At 41.3% G+C, this 12,975-nt stretch overlaps 1 protein-coding gene across 4 annotated transcripts in view; it reads right to left on the bottom strand.

The window, feature by feature from the left end:
- Positions 1–12,951, bottom strand: part of Polr2b (RNA polymerase II subunit B) — a 43,274-nt gene extending 30,323 nt beyond the window's left edge. Inside the window, exons 1-4 of one of the 4 annotated variants that reach the window (XM_087187708.1) lie at positions 12,791–12,951; positions 12,167–12,254; positions 5,899–5,971; positions 583–733 (exon numbers count right to left, since the gene is read on the bottom strand). In XM_087187708.1, the coding sequence (XP_087043834.1) occupies positions 583–733; positions 5,899–5,971; positions 12,167–12,185 (243 nt within the window). In that variant the 5' untranslated portion in view covers positions 12,186–12,254; positions 12,791–12,951. Of the gene's footprint in view, positions 1–582; positions 734–5,898; positions 5,972–8,150; positions 8,217–12,166; positions 12,344–12,790 lie in introns of those variants that run through there. The other 3 variants (XM_087187710.1, XM_004849678.4, XM_004849679.4) reach the window with 3 other exon arrangements.
- Positions 12,952–12,975: the final 24 nt, after the last annotated feature.

Raw genomic sequence — 12,975 nt, 5'->3', positions numbered from 1 at the left:
CCTCCCAGAGTGCTGGGATTAGAGGATTGTGCCAGCATGTTCGGCTTCTTGCTGTGATTTAGCTAAATCACATGTATAATTCACATGTATGAATAAAAATTATAAAGAACTGAAAATATAAAAATACCTGATATTTGATTTTCCTTTTTTAATCTCATACTGTTATGATAATGTACTCCATTCAATAAATAAAAATCAGAATAAATAAATAAATAAATATCAAGAGAAAAGTCCTACCAATACCTTTTCTTTTATGATTTATATTATACTGCAAAAGGAAATGTGAAATTATCTTCAAAAACAATATGACTGTTTCTGGCTTGCTTCTTTTAGCTGTTCATATCTGAGTGTCCTCTTTCTAACTATTAAATAACCTACTATCTGAATGATTAGTTTTGGATGAACTGCAAAACTACACGTCCCCGTTAGAAAGGATAAATCAGGAGCTGATTGATGATGCTGTTAAGTATATGGCTATAAGCTCCTACTGACTTAACCTTAAAGCCAGCTGAGAGAATGGCTGAAATTTCAAACCAATACTCTTCTTCGACCCATTTACCTCCATCAGAACCACCATCTTACCGGCTCTTCCACTTCTCCACTAGCATGCTGCGCTTCAGCTTGCAGGTCAATAGGGGGAGCATCTTCCACAATTCTTTGAACAGACATCTGAATAAACTCATCAAAAGAATCCAGCTGTTGTCTGACCAAGCCTTTTTCGTCAAAATAGGAACTGGGAAAATATTTAAGTTCACAATCATTTGCAACTCAGTTTGCTTTCTAGTGTATTTCCACTTTCATTATAATTCAATTCAACAAATACTCATGAACTACCAACCACTCCATGCCAGTCCCTGCACACCTAAAACGGAGCAAGGCCAGCAATTATTTCCTTTGTAGACATTAGTACTGAGTTTGAGGAAAAGAAACTTACACTATGGGCTGGGGTTGTAGCTCAGTGATAAAGTGCTTGCTGAGCATGCAAGAGGTCCTGGGTTCAATCCCCAGCATGGGAAAAAAAAGAAACAAACTTATGGGTAAAATAATTAAAGCACAGTAAAAACTAAGAAAATTCTAAATAATTTAAAATGTCTTTTACAGACAAATTATGAAACCTCTTTAAAACACTTCTTACGTATAGAGAGGAAATGGATAAACATAAGAAGTTTACTTTGAGTAAGAGGGAGGATGCTGACATCAACAACTAAAACAGGGAATTATGAAAATGTTAAACTTAGGTTAAAAAAGGTCCAGAGTTCGATCCCCAATACCAAAAAAAAAAAAAAGAATTTAGGTTAAAAATCCCTAGTTCTGGGGTTGGGGATATTGCTCATGCTCAGCACTGGCAAGACCCTGGATTTCAACCCCAGCACCAAAACAAACAAATAAAAATGATGAGTTGAAAATGTCAGAGGAGAAATGAGAGTAATTTAGGTGAAAATATTCAGCACCTGATTGGTGATAAAAATGCAACTTGAGAGTTCAGAGCTAGTGGTGCAGATAGAGAAGTCACAAGGTAAAGTCCTGGCAACGGACAGACAACTGTAAGAGCACATACTACTAGGTGTGGATCACAGGGTTACAGGCCTGTAATCCCAGCTACCTGGGAGACTGACGTAGGAGGACCACAAGTTCAAAACCAGCCTAAGAAACTCAGTGAGACCTTATCTCAAAAAAGGGCTGGGGAACTGGGGATTTAGCTTAGTGGTTCTGCTGCCTGCTTCGAAAGGGCAAGGACCCAAGTTTGATCCCCCGTACCAAAAAAAAACAAAAAACAAAAACAAAGAAAGGGCTGGGGGTATAGCTTAGTGGTAGAGCCCTTGCCAATATGTACGGGCTGAGTTCAATCTCCAGTACCATTTAAAAAGATACAAGTGGAGAGGACTCTGAGCAGACCACTCCCCACACCACCCAGTACAGTTGCACAGCCAGCACCACCAGGCTGGAGGAGCTCTGGATCTAGGACAGCCCTAAGGACCTCGTGGTCTCCTCACCTCTCACCAAGAGACACTGCCCCACCACACCTCCATGTCTCAACTCCTCCACCCTGTGACGCCTGCCAGCTACCTGTGAGACTTCCCTAGCCTCTATTTCCCTCTCCCTAGTCATTGCTGACCGATTCTACCATCCTCAATCAATTTTCAGAAACAACCTGCATAGTGCAACTAATCACCAGCCTCCTGTTGTGGCACCACTGGCTCACCGCATAGGTCATGGCAGGCCAAACCCAAACCAATGCACTATACCCATCAATATTACAAGTTGGGCCTTAGGCCCAGAACACAACTCACAACTACCCTTGTGCAAAGTACAGCCTCAAGAATGGCTGGCAAATGTTCTTTCAGTAGGGACTGTGAGATAACAGGAAATAAATTTCTCACAACCATTTGGGACATTCACTGATAAGTTAAAAAACAAACCAACCTAGAAGGAATTGCCTAATATAAATGGAAATGATTTTTTTTTTTTTTTTGAGACAGGGTCTCCCTATGTAGTCCAGGCTGGCCTGGAACTTGCAGCAATCCTCCTGCCTCAGCCTCCCAAGTGCTGGAATTACAGGCATGTGCCACCACGGCCAACTAGAAATGGTTTTTATGAAGAATTTAAGATAGAAAATTTTTACAAAACTACAGACAAGTGGGCCGGGGATTTAGTTCAGTGGTTCCGGCACCTGCCATGCAAGCGCAAGATCCCAAGTTCAATCCCCCGTACCAAAAAAAAAAAAACTACAGACAAGTTTCATTACTCCAAGAAGCTGAACTATAAAATCCCCAAATCGTTACAATGGTGCAATGAATCATTAGAATACTTTCTTTAAACACATATGTACTTCATATTTGTATTTTAGCACTATGCTAATTTTACCAGAAACCATCCTATTGAAGTTGTGATCTTAACACTACATTCATATTACTAGGTAAAGATCACTTGATGTTAAAAAGTAAAACAATTCCATGTCATAACAGCTAAAGCACCTACAGCCAATTAAAATTTTGAAAGTCAAATTAATTTATTGACAAATGATGAATGCTGTGACCTTTCATAATAGTACTTTATCCTTGAGCAATCTACCAAAAATACTGAAAATAATTTTTTTGCCTAAACTTTTTTCTACTTAGAAAATGTAGAATGCACAGTCCATGAACATCTATATGCTTAGTTTCCCAGTAAAAACGTCTGTTTAAAACAGAACTCAAACGTCACAGAAGTTACAAATATCTCAATGTGAAGTTTTTACAAACCATATTTAATAGGAAAAATATATACTTATCTCCCAAAAGCTCAATATATTTTTAACAAAACAACATTCAAGAAAACTATTCAGCATTCCTCCAAATACAAGCTGCCAAGTGTCAGAAGCCTGTGTTCCCTGAGAAGGAGGCGCTGAGAGGGCACATGCCCTGCAGTGTGGGGCTGAGGCATCATCACCTCACTAAACAGAAAGCAACTGCCACTCGCTGCCAAGTATTTAGTGTCCCAATGCAGCGGGACATCACTTTATCACTGAGGAGCTGCTTTTTATTTTAAACCTGTAAGACTTGTTTTTCTTTTTTCTTTTTCTTTTTAGTGCTGAGGAAATTCAGGGTCTTGCTCACAACAGGCAAGCTCTCTACCACTAAACTATATCCCTAGGCCCTACACAGGGCTTCTTACTGAGTTTTACTGCATCTTACAGTGAGAATTGGATGTCCACTGGGTTGAAATATAAGCTATTGTAACTGTACTTATTTACAATAATGAGAAAACCATTAAATCAAATCAATATCAACAATAATGAACAAATGTATATATCTCCTGATACAGTGCACTTGAACAGGACCATCATTTCTGTCAAAAGTAATCATCTGAATCTAATTACAAAAAAAGAGACAAACTCAAAACTAAAAATATTCACTAGAGCAGTGATGGCAAACCTTTTAAAGCTTTCAGTGATACAGCCTGCTGTGGCACCTGTGCCATAGGTTTGCCACTACTGCTATATCTGGCTTGTTGTCCTCAAATATCTCAAGGTCAAGCTGCATATGATGGTGCATGCCTGTAATCCCAGCACTCAGGAGGCTGAGGCAGGAAGATCGCCACAAGTTCAAGGCCAGCTTAAACTTTATAGTGAGATCCTGCCTCAAACCAAACCAAAATAAATAAAATCAAGGTCAAAAAATAAGAGACACACCAAGGTATGTTGTCCCATGCCTGTAGTCCCAACAATGGGAGGCTGAGTCAGGAGGACCCCAAGTTCGAGTTCAGCCCAAGGACTTAGCAACCCTGTTGTTAGGGAAAAAGGAGGGAAAACAAAAAAGGTATGTGGGCTGGGATTTAGCTCAGTGGTGCAGATGCCTGCCTCGCAAGCGCAAGGTACCAAGTTCGATCCCCAGTACCAAAAAAAAAAAAAAAAAAGGTATGTAGGTATGTGCTCAACAGGACAGGTTTATTTCAGAACAAACCTTAGGGTGTCCACCCTAGCACTTAGACCAGACTGGTTACTCTCATACAAGTGAAGGTCTTTTATAGGGCCATGAACATAAAGGGAGATTGTGAAAGGAAAAGGTCAAAATGGGACTTTCAAGAGGGAAAGTTCAGTGCAAAGGAGATGTGGCTACCTGCCAGGGACAAAACTTGGGAAACTACAGAGAGTAGAAGCTGCTCGTCAAGAGCAGGGCTGAAGAATGATGGGAATTATGGGTTGTGGCTGTGCTTACTGGGCCTTATTAACCCATGATTATATATCTTTAGCAGGTGTAAAATCATAGCAGGGGGAAGAGGATCCTTCACCTTGTCTCAAAATTAGGGCTGGGGATGTAGCTCAGCGGTGCTGTGCCTGTCTGGCAAGTTCGAGGTCCTGAGTTTGATCCCCAGTACCAGGGGAAAAAAAAAATTAAAAATAAAAATGGGTTGGGAGCTGGGGATGGTGGTGCACATCTGTAATCTCAGCACTTGGGAGGCTGAGGCAGGAGGAGCGCTGTGAGTTCGAGACCAGACTGGGCTACATAGTGAGCTCAAGGCCAGTCTGAACTACATAGTGAGACCTTGTCTCAAAAAAATGGTTGGGGAGGTAGATGGGCCTGAATTTAATCCCCAGCACAGCAAAAAAAAAAAAAAAAAAGTCTATAGAGAAATTAAGGAATTATTTCAGATTAAAGGAGAATAAACCCTGAAAACAAACTATAACATGTGGTTCTACATTACAGGATCAGAAAAATTTTTATTTTATTATAAATATTAGTGAGAAAACTAGCAAAATTTAGGTAAGGTATGTGCATTAAATAAGATTATTGTATCAATACTAATTCAATTCCTATACTATGGTTATGTAAAAGAATATACTCAGGTCTCCAACTTATTCTCAAATTTTTCAGAAAAAAATGCAGAGAAAGAAAGAAAATGTTATCATTTAGGGAATCCAGTGATGTGTATAAATAAATTGTGGGAAAGGTTTCTTTTGAGACAATCTCACTACGTATAATCCAAGCTGGCCTTGAACTCTCAGCAATCACTCGGCTAAATGAATTCTTTATGTAAATTTTCTGTAAGCCTAGAATATTTACAAACTAAAGTTAATATACTCTAATCCCACCACTCAGGAGGCTGAGGCAGGAATGCCATGAGTTCGTGACCAGCCTGGGCTACACAGTGAGATCCTGTCTCACAAACCTACTGGGTGGCACCTGCCTTGCAAGCACAAGGACCTGAGTTCGATCCCCGGTACCAAAAAAACAAAAAAACACCTACTGGGGCTGGGGATTTAGATCAGTGGTGCCAGCGCCTGCCTTGCAAGCACAGGTCCTGAGTTTAATCCCCATATCAAAAAAAAAAAAAAAAAAACTACTGGGAACAGAATTAATTTATATGTTATACTTTATATGCCTTTTAAAGCTTATTCAGTTTGGTTTAAAGAGTTACCTGATTACGATCCAGCATGCTTCTTGCCACAGATCTGGGGTGATTTCATCATCATCCTCATCGTATTGCATATCTGCAAAAACAAAAATATGGTACTCATCTCCAATAAAATGCCACTAAGTGGGTTGGGGTTATAGCTCGGTGGTATAGTCCTTGCCTAGCATATAGGAGGCCCCAGATTCCATACCCAGCTCTGCAAAACACAGCAGCAACACAAATTTTTTTTTAAAAAGCCACTAGTTGGGGTCGGGGATCTAGCTCAGTGGCACTGCACATGCCTCGAAAGCACAAGGTCCTGAGTTTGATCCCTGGTACCAGAAAAAAACAAAAACTAAAACTGAAACTAAAAAGCCACTAGTTAACACCTTGCTTCTATGACTTGAAGTAAGAGAAATTACTTACTCTCTGCCGAAGAAAAAGTAAACTTTTTACCTTGCTTTTCTAAAATTTCAGTTAATCATAGTAATGAAATAATACATGTCTTTAGGCGTTCTTCCAATATAAAAAGATTTTATCACAAAAGTTCAGTGTAAATTGTATGACTTTGCAAGTTTTCTATCTTCCACAGAAAGTCCATGCATTCTCATTTATAACCACAAGAACTGAGCGGAAGCTCAGGGCCTTCTGACCATGCAGCTCCTCAGAGACTGGAGACCAAGCAAAGGGGCAGCATCACAAAAGGGATCCAGCGGGGAACACTGGGGAGAGGTCTGGTACAGTGACATCCATACAAGTTTCCCACAGAGGGCCACAGCCTTGACTTTCGTCCCACATGCTCTTCCACAGTGTGACACCGACACTCTACGAAGATACAGAGATCCTCTCCTGGAACCTGGGTAGCTTTTCCCGTAGTCAGGAGAGTGCAGCTGGAGTAATGCTTCGTGATTTCAGAAGTTAGGTCAGAAAAGGCAATGCAGTTTCCATCTTGTTTGCTGAAACATTTGCTTCTGAAGCTCTGAACTGCCTTTAAAAAATCCTGCTACCAAGCCAGGCATGGTGGCACCACCTGTCATCTCAGCTCTCTGGGAAGCTGAGGGAGGAAGATCACAAATTCAACCCCACTGGGCAATTTAGTGAGAGACTTTCTCAAAACAAACAAACAAAAAAAACGGGGGTTGGGATCAGAGCAAAGGTCCTGGGTTCAACTCCCCAGTACTACAAAAAAAACAGCTGAACCACTGAGGCTAGTATCCTGTGGGGAAGCCCAAATTATAAGGTAAAGCTGCTGACAGATGCTCCTTCCAGGCCAGGTGCCAGACATGTGCACAAACCTTCCAGGCCCTAGTGGTCACATCAGCACTCAGCCTCCCATAGCCTTCCCAGCTGAACCACAGAGCCAGCCTATGCCTACCATGCCCTACACACACTCCACCAACATCATACAATAATTCTTAAGCAACTAAATTTCAGGGTAGTTGTACAGAACTTGTAACAAGCATGTGAAAAATCTAATACTGTATTAGTCACATCTTATATCCAAGAGTAATGTGCTACACAATATTTTTGTTTGTTATTCTGCCCTACACATACTCTAAAAAAACCTATGACCTTAGATTCAAAATTTTATATTCAACCAAAATTAATTTTCTTTTTTGAGGGGGGCGGGGGGGGAGTCCTCACTATGTAGCCCAGACTGGCCCCAAACTCATGGTACTCTCCTCCTGCCTCAGCCTCCTGAGTTCTGGAACTACAGGTGTGCACCACCACACCTAACCCAAAATAAATTTTCAAATAAATACTTCTTGAATGTACTAAAATTGAATGATAAAACAGAATAAAGACATCTAGCTTTATAATAAGGCATTCTGCCATACAGGTGAAGTAAATTCAAAGATGGGAAGGGCCAAGGATTTAGCTCAGTGGTTTGGCCGCCTGCCTCGAAAGCAGAAGGTCCCAAATTCAATCCCTAGTATCAAAAAAAAAAAAAAAAAAAAAAACAAAGATGGGAAAAGAAAAGGAAATGAGGGAGGGGCCTTAGATAAAGCTGTAGATCGTATATCCCTTTAAATACTTTCTTTAGGCAACTGGCTATAAAATGAAGGTTAGGTAAGAGCTTCACATTATAAGACTAAATTAGAATCATTCACAAATAGATGAGAAAATAAGAATTTATGTAGAAAAGAAAAAAGACTGAAGGCAGATTAGGGAACACCTATTTAAGAGTCACTCAAACAAAATGAACCCATGAAAAAGACTCACTCACTGGCTCACCCATTCATCAAATATTTATGGAGCACACATATTTACTATACCGGAGCACTGGAGACCACCCTCAACAAGAGAAAAATGGCTGTGTCCTCAGGGAGAGTATCACCTGCTGGGGAAATACAAATTCATAAGATAAAGTCAACAAAGACAAAGTAAAATGGACACACCTAACCAAGACCCAAAGAGGTCAAGGAAGACTTCCCAAAGCTCAGCTAAACACAGACTTCATGTTATGAACAGGAGTAACACAGGAAAAAGAGGCAGTGAAGGTAGGAGGAGGGAAGCAGTATTCCAAACAGAAAGAATCCATGATTAAAGACTGCATGGCATACTGCAGCAGGCCAGTGTGGTTAACACACGTGTGAGGTCTGAAGGAGACTAAGGAAAATCTCATCTTTACCAAGCACTTTAAGGCTTAACCAAGGGTCAGGGTAATCAGCTTTTTTCCAAAAGATCACCATGGCCAATGTGAAGTGGTATGGAGAGATAAAACTAGGACACAAAGAAGGTAGGAGCACTCTAGGTAAAAGACAGTGATGGCATGAACTAGAACTGTGGCAGAGAAGATAAAGAGAAGTGACTAAATTTTACATATTTGGAGACAGAACCATCAGGACTTGGTGACCGATTAAAAATAGGGGTTAAAAAAAGCAATCAAAATTTATAGGACCAGATATGGTAGCACATGCCTGTAATCCCAGCACTTAGGACACTGAGGCAGGAGGATCACCACAAGTTTGAGGCCAGCCTGGGCTATACAGTGGGTGCAAGGCCAGCCTGGACTGCATAGCAAGACCCTGCCTCAAAAAAAAACAGGGCCGGGGATTTAGCTCAGTGGTTCCATTGCCCGCCTTGCAAGCACAAGGTCCCGAGTTCAACCCCCCATACCAAAAAACAAACGAACCAAACCAGATATTCAGGTATGGTATACATGCCTGTAGCGAGGCTGAAGCAGGAGAATTACAGTGCAGGAGAACTTGCCTAGCATGTTCAAGGCCCTAGGTCTGATCCCCAATGCCACACACAAATGCTCAGGAGTCAGGCATGATGGCCTATATGTATCGTCCCAGCTTCTCAGGAGGCTGAGGCAGGAATATTGATTGAGGCCAGCCTAGGCAACATAATCAGACCCTATCTCAAAAACAAAACAAAACAAAACAAAAAAACCGCCCAGTCTTCCATAGCTAGAAAGAGAAGGGAAAAAAGGGTGTTATCCACTGAGACAGAGGACACAGAAGACAGCGGTTTTCGAAGGGGACTGAGGTGAGCTCCAATTGGACCTGGGAGGTATCCTGTTGTCTAGTGGCATCCGAACTAGAAACATATATCCCAAACTCACCCACATGTGGGTGTAACTGAAGCCTTGAAGAAGGCTCCCAGCGATCACCTGGGGAAACCAAAAACTACAGAAGAGAATGAGAAGGAGGAAAGTCAACAGGTAAGAAGAATCAAGAAGTAGTGAGGGAGGGCCGGGGATTTAGCTCAGTGGTTCTGCCACCTGCCTCGAAAGCACAAGGTCCCAAGTTCAATCCCCAGTACCAAAAAAAAAAAGTAATGAGGGGCTTCCAGGATAGCTATCAGCAATGCTGCTATCAGAGTTCAGACACCAAATTTATCAATTAAAAGGCTGGACAATCTAGGAAGAACTGTTCAATGTAGTAACATCAGCAGAATCAGATTGTAACAGATTAAAGACCTGAAAGATGGGCTTGGAAATAGGCCAGCCTTTTTTTTTTTTTTTTTTTAGAAATTTAGCTGTGAAAAGAAGGAGAAAGTAAACTAGTAGGAAAAAAAAAAAAAAAGGAAACAATGAAAACAGATTTAACTTCTTTTCTTGGAGACAAGAGACCTGGCATTTTCATATAGAAAAAAAGCCTCTGAAATAGGGTTGGGTGAAAACCCTAAGAGTACATCTAATAAAGATTTCAGAAGACATAGGCAGGAATGGAACAGACTTATGCTGGAGCAGCGCTGAATAAACCTTTCTGTTACAGGATTATTATACATTGCTAATAAGGATGTAAATTAGTACAATCACCACTATAGTACTTGGCACCAGCTAACAAAATGTTAAAAATGCTTGGGCCAGGGATTTAGCTCAGTGGCACTGCGCCTGCCTTGCAAGCTCAAGGCCCTGAGTTCGATCCCCGTTCCAATAATAATAATAAAATGTTAAAAATGCTTATCATTAGACCTGACAATTCCATGCCTAGGAATTTATCTTTCAGACATACTTGGGCAAAGGGATATGTACAGGATTACTCATTGCAACACTGTTTGAACCAGAAACAGATTGGAAATAATTCAAATACCCTCAATAAAAGACTACTTAAGTTATGGTACATCTATACAAACTAAGTAACTATGAGGGGGAAATGATGGTGCTCTCTATGTACTGGTATGTTAAGCAAAAACTAAAAGTGCAGAAAAGGGTAAGTGCTACTTTTTGTCTCTAAGCAGTGAAAAAATAGAATCCCATTCATGTTTGCTTAAATATGCATAAAGAAAGATAAGAATCTAAGGACAGTAGTTGCCTGTGGAGAGGTTCTAACTGGACACATAGTGAACAAAAGTGAAACACTTTAACAGTATTTTCTAACTTGTGCCTGAGGAAACTATTACCTACTCAAAAAATTAAGGTAGGGCTGAGGATGTAGCTCAGATATAGAGTGCATGTCTAACATGCAGTAGGGCTGAGTTTTGAGCCTTGGCACAGCAAATAATAAACTATTATGAACTTTTTTTGAACTTTCCTTCCATTGAGATAGTAGTTAAAAAGAATATGGGTCAGGGATTTAGCTCAGTGGTGCCACCTTGCAAACTCCTTGCAAGGCAAGGCAAACGCAACGTCCTGAGTATGATCCCCAGTAACAAAAAAAAGAGAATATAATGATTCTAATAAATTTCTAGACACAAGATATGAGTGAAAATAAGAAGCCTAGGGCCGGGGATTTAGCTCAGTGGTTCTGCTGCCTGCCTTGAAAGCACAAGGTCCCCAGTTCGATCCCTGGTACCAGAAAAAAAAAGAAAGAAAATAAGAAGCCTAACAGCTTTAAAAGTTTAAGCACTTGCTTCTATTTTCTCTCTGTAAAATAGCTAAGAGAATAAGGAGAACTATGACAGATGGCCGTGGACTTGGAAACTAGAAGAAAATCAAGTGTGAAACAGCAGGTATGGAGAATAATGATAAAAGCTTTAAAAATACAAATGAGCTGGATATGGTGCCTACTAGCTGGGGGGGAGGGGGCGGGCTGAGGCAGAGGATCACTTAAACACAAGTTAGAGGCCTGCCTGGCCAAGATAATGAATCTATGACTCAAAAAAAAATTTTTTTTAAAGCAGAACATTTATTGGTACATTTTAGGCACACGTAATGATAACATTCACCATGGGGAATTTGCACCTGTACATGATACATCCCGCCTTTTCTTTTCCCCTCCTCCCCTCTCCCTAAGTACACAAGCTTTGTTTCCATTTCAAAAAACAAAAAAATTTAAACAGAAGTACAACACGAAAACACACGACACGACTAAGAACTTTTTATGTGAAAAGTAAGATTATTTGACCCTGTTCAGAATATATACACTCTGCCTTTTAAGGCAATTTAGACAGTAATAAAGAAATGCCAAACGAGGCTAACTTCTCAGCCCACTATTCTTTGTTCCCAGTGTATTTCCAGGGCCTAGCACAATGTCGGCACAGGCTGATGTTCACAAATAAAATTAGTCAATAAATTGACCGTGGTATGAAGAAAAGTAAAAAGGGGGCGCTTTTCTTTTGACAGAAAAGTCTGCCGAGGGCTCTGCAGGTTATCAGTTCTAAGAGAACGAGTCGGTGGGAGAGAACAGGAGTCAACCTGATGAGAAACATTAGCGCCACGTTTCCTAGCGTTGCACCTCTCACAAACCCAGCTCCGTTCGAGCCTGGGGAATGTGGGGGACACGACTGGGGACTCTCACGCAGCTAGCAACGGGCAGGGCCCCAAATCCTCATTCCACTCATTCCCCTGCGCTTTCCTACTTAAGAGGGTCGGCGCGAAGTGTACCGAGTGGTTACTTACCCTCGTCTGCGTCATACATATTGGCAACAGGTTCTGGGCCACCTAATTCTTGAAATCACAGACACAGGAGTATATCAACCACCTGAACCTCGAGAAAGAGACGCGGTAATTTCCGTATCCGGCGTTCCCAGAATCCTCTGCGCCCCACCCACACGCCACTGCCTGATTTGCTGCGGCTGCGCAAACTGTAACGTAAGATTGGGCCCGGGTAAGAGTTGCGCACGCGCAAATAATGATGGATCGCTGTCTAAGGCGGCTGAGACTGCCTGCAAAGAGCAAGGGTTGGGTCCAACCAGTGAAAGGTTGTCTGTTTTTCATGGACAAACGGTCTTGGTTTTTTTGTTTTTGTAGATTTTTTTGGTACTGGGGATCGAACTCGGTACCTCGCGCTTACAAGGCAGGCAGCGGAACCACTGAGCTAAATCCCCAGCCCCCGGTCTTGTTTTTTTTTTGTCACAAATAATAATTCTAGAAATGGCCAAGTAAATTTACTAATGGAAGTTTTGGTTGTAGCCGTGAGTCCTCAACATTTAATGCATAATTTGCACTTCTAAAGACCAAAACCTTTCCAAAATGTGACATACCCCAAAAAACAACAAAAAAACTCTAGGCCTGGAGATTTACCTCTGTGGTTCTGCCGCCTGTCTCGCAAGCGCAAGGTCCTGAGTTCGATCCCCGGTACCAAAAAAACAAACAAAAACCAAATGTGACATAGTAAGAACCCATGGTGGTGCGTTGAAGAAGCCCAAAAGTGAACAAGCTCAGTACACTCCTTTTCCCACCTAGCTAAGGGATTAGCGGTCGCTTTA

This window comes from Heterocephalus glaber, unplaced genomic scaffold (assembly GCF_053883595.1).
Source record: "Heterocephalus glaber isolate CG9 unplaced genomic scaffold, H.glaber_assembly_v1.0 deba00001509, whole genome shotgun sequence".
In the NCBI taxonomy this organism is placed as follows: Eukaryota; Metazoa; Chordata; class Mammalia; order Rodentia; family Bathyergidae; genus Heterocephalus; species Heterocephalus glaber.
The sequence above is the reverse complement of the archived record's forward strand: the minus strand, read 5'-3'. Positions and strand labels throughout refer to the sequence as shown.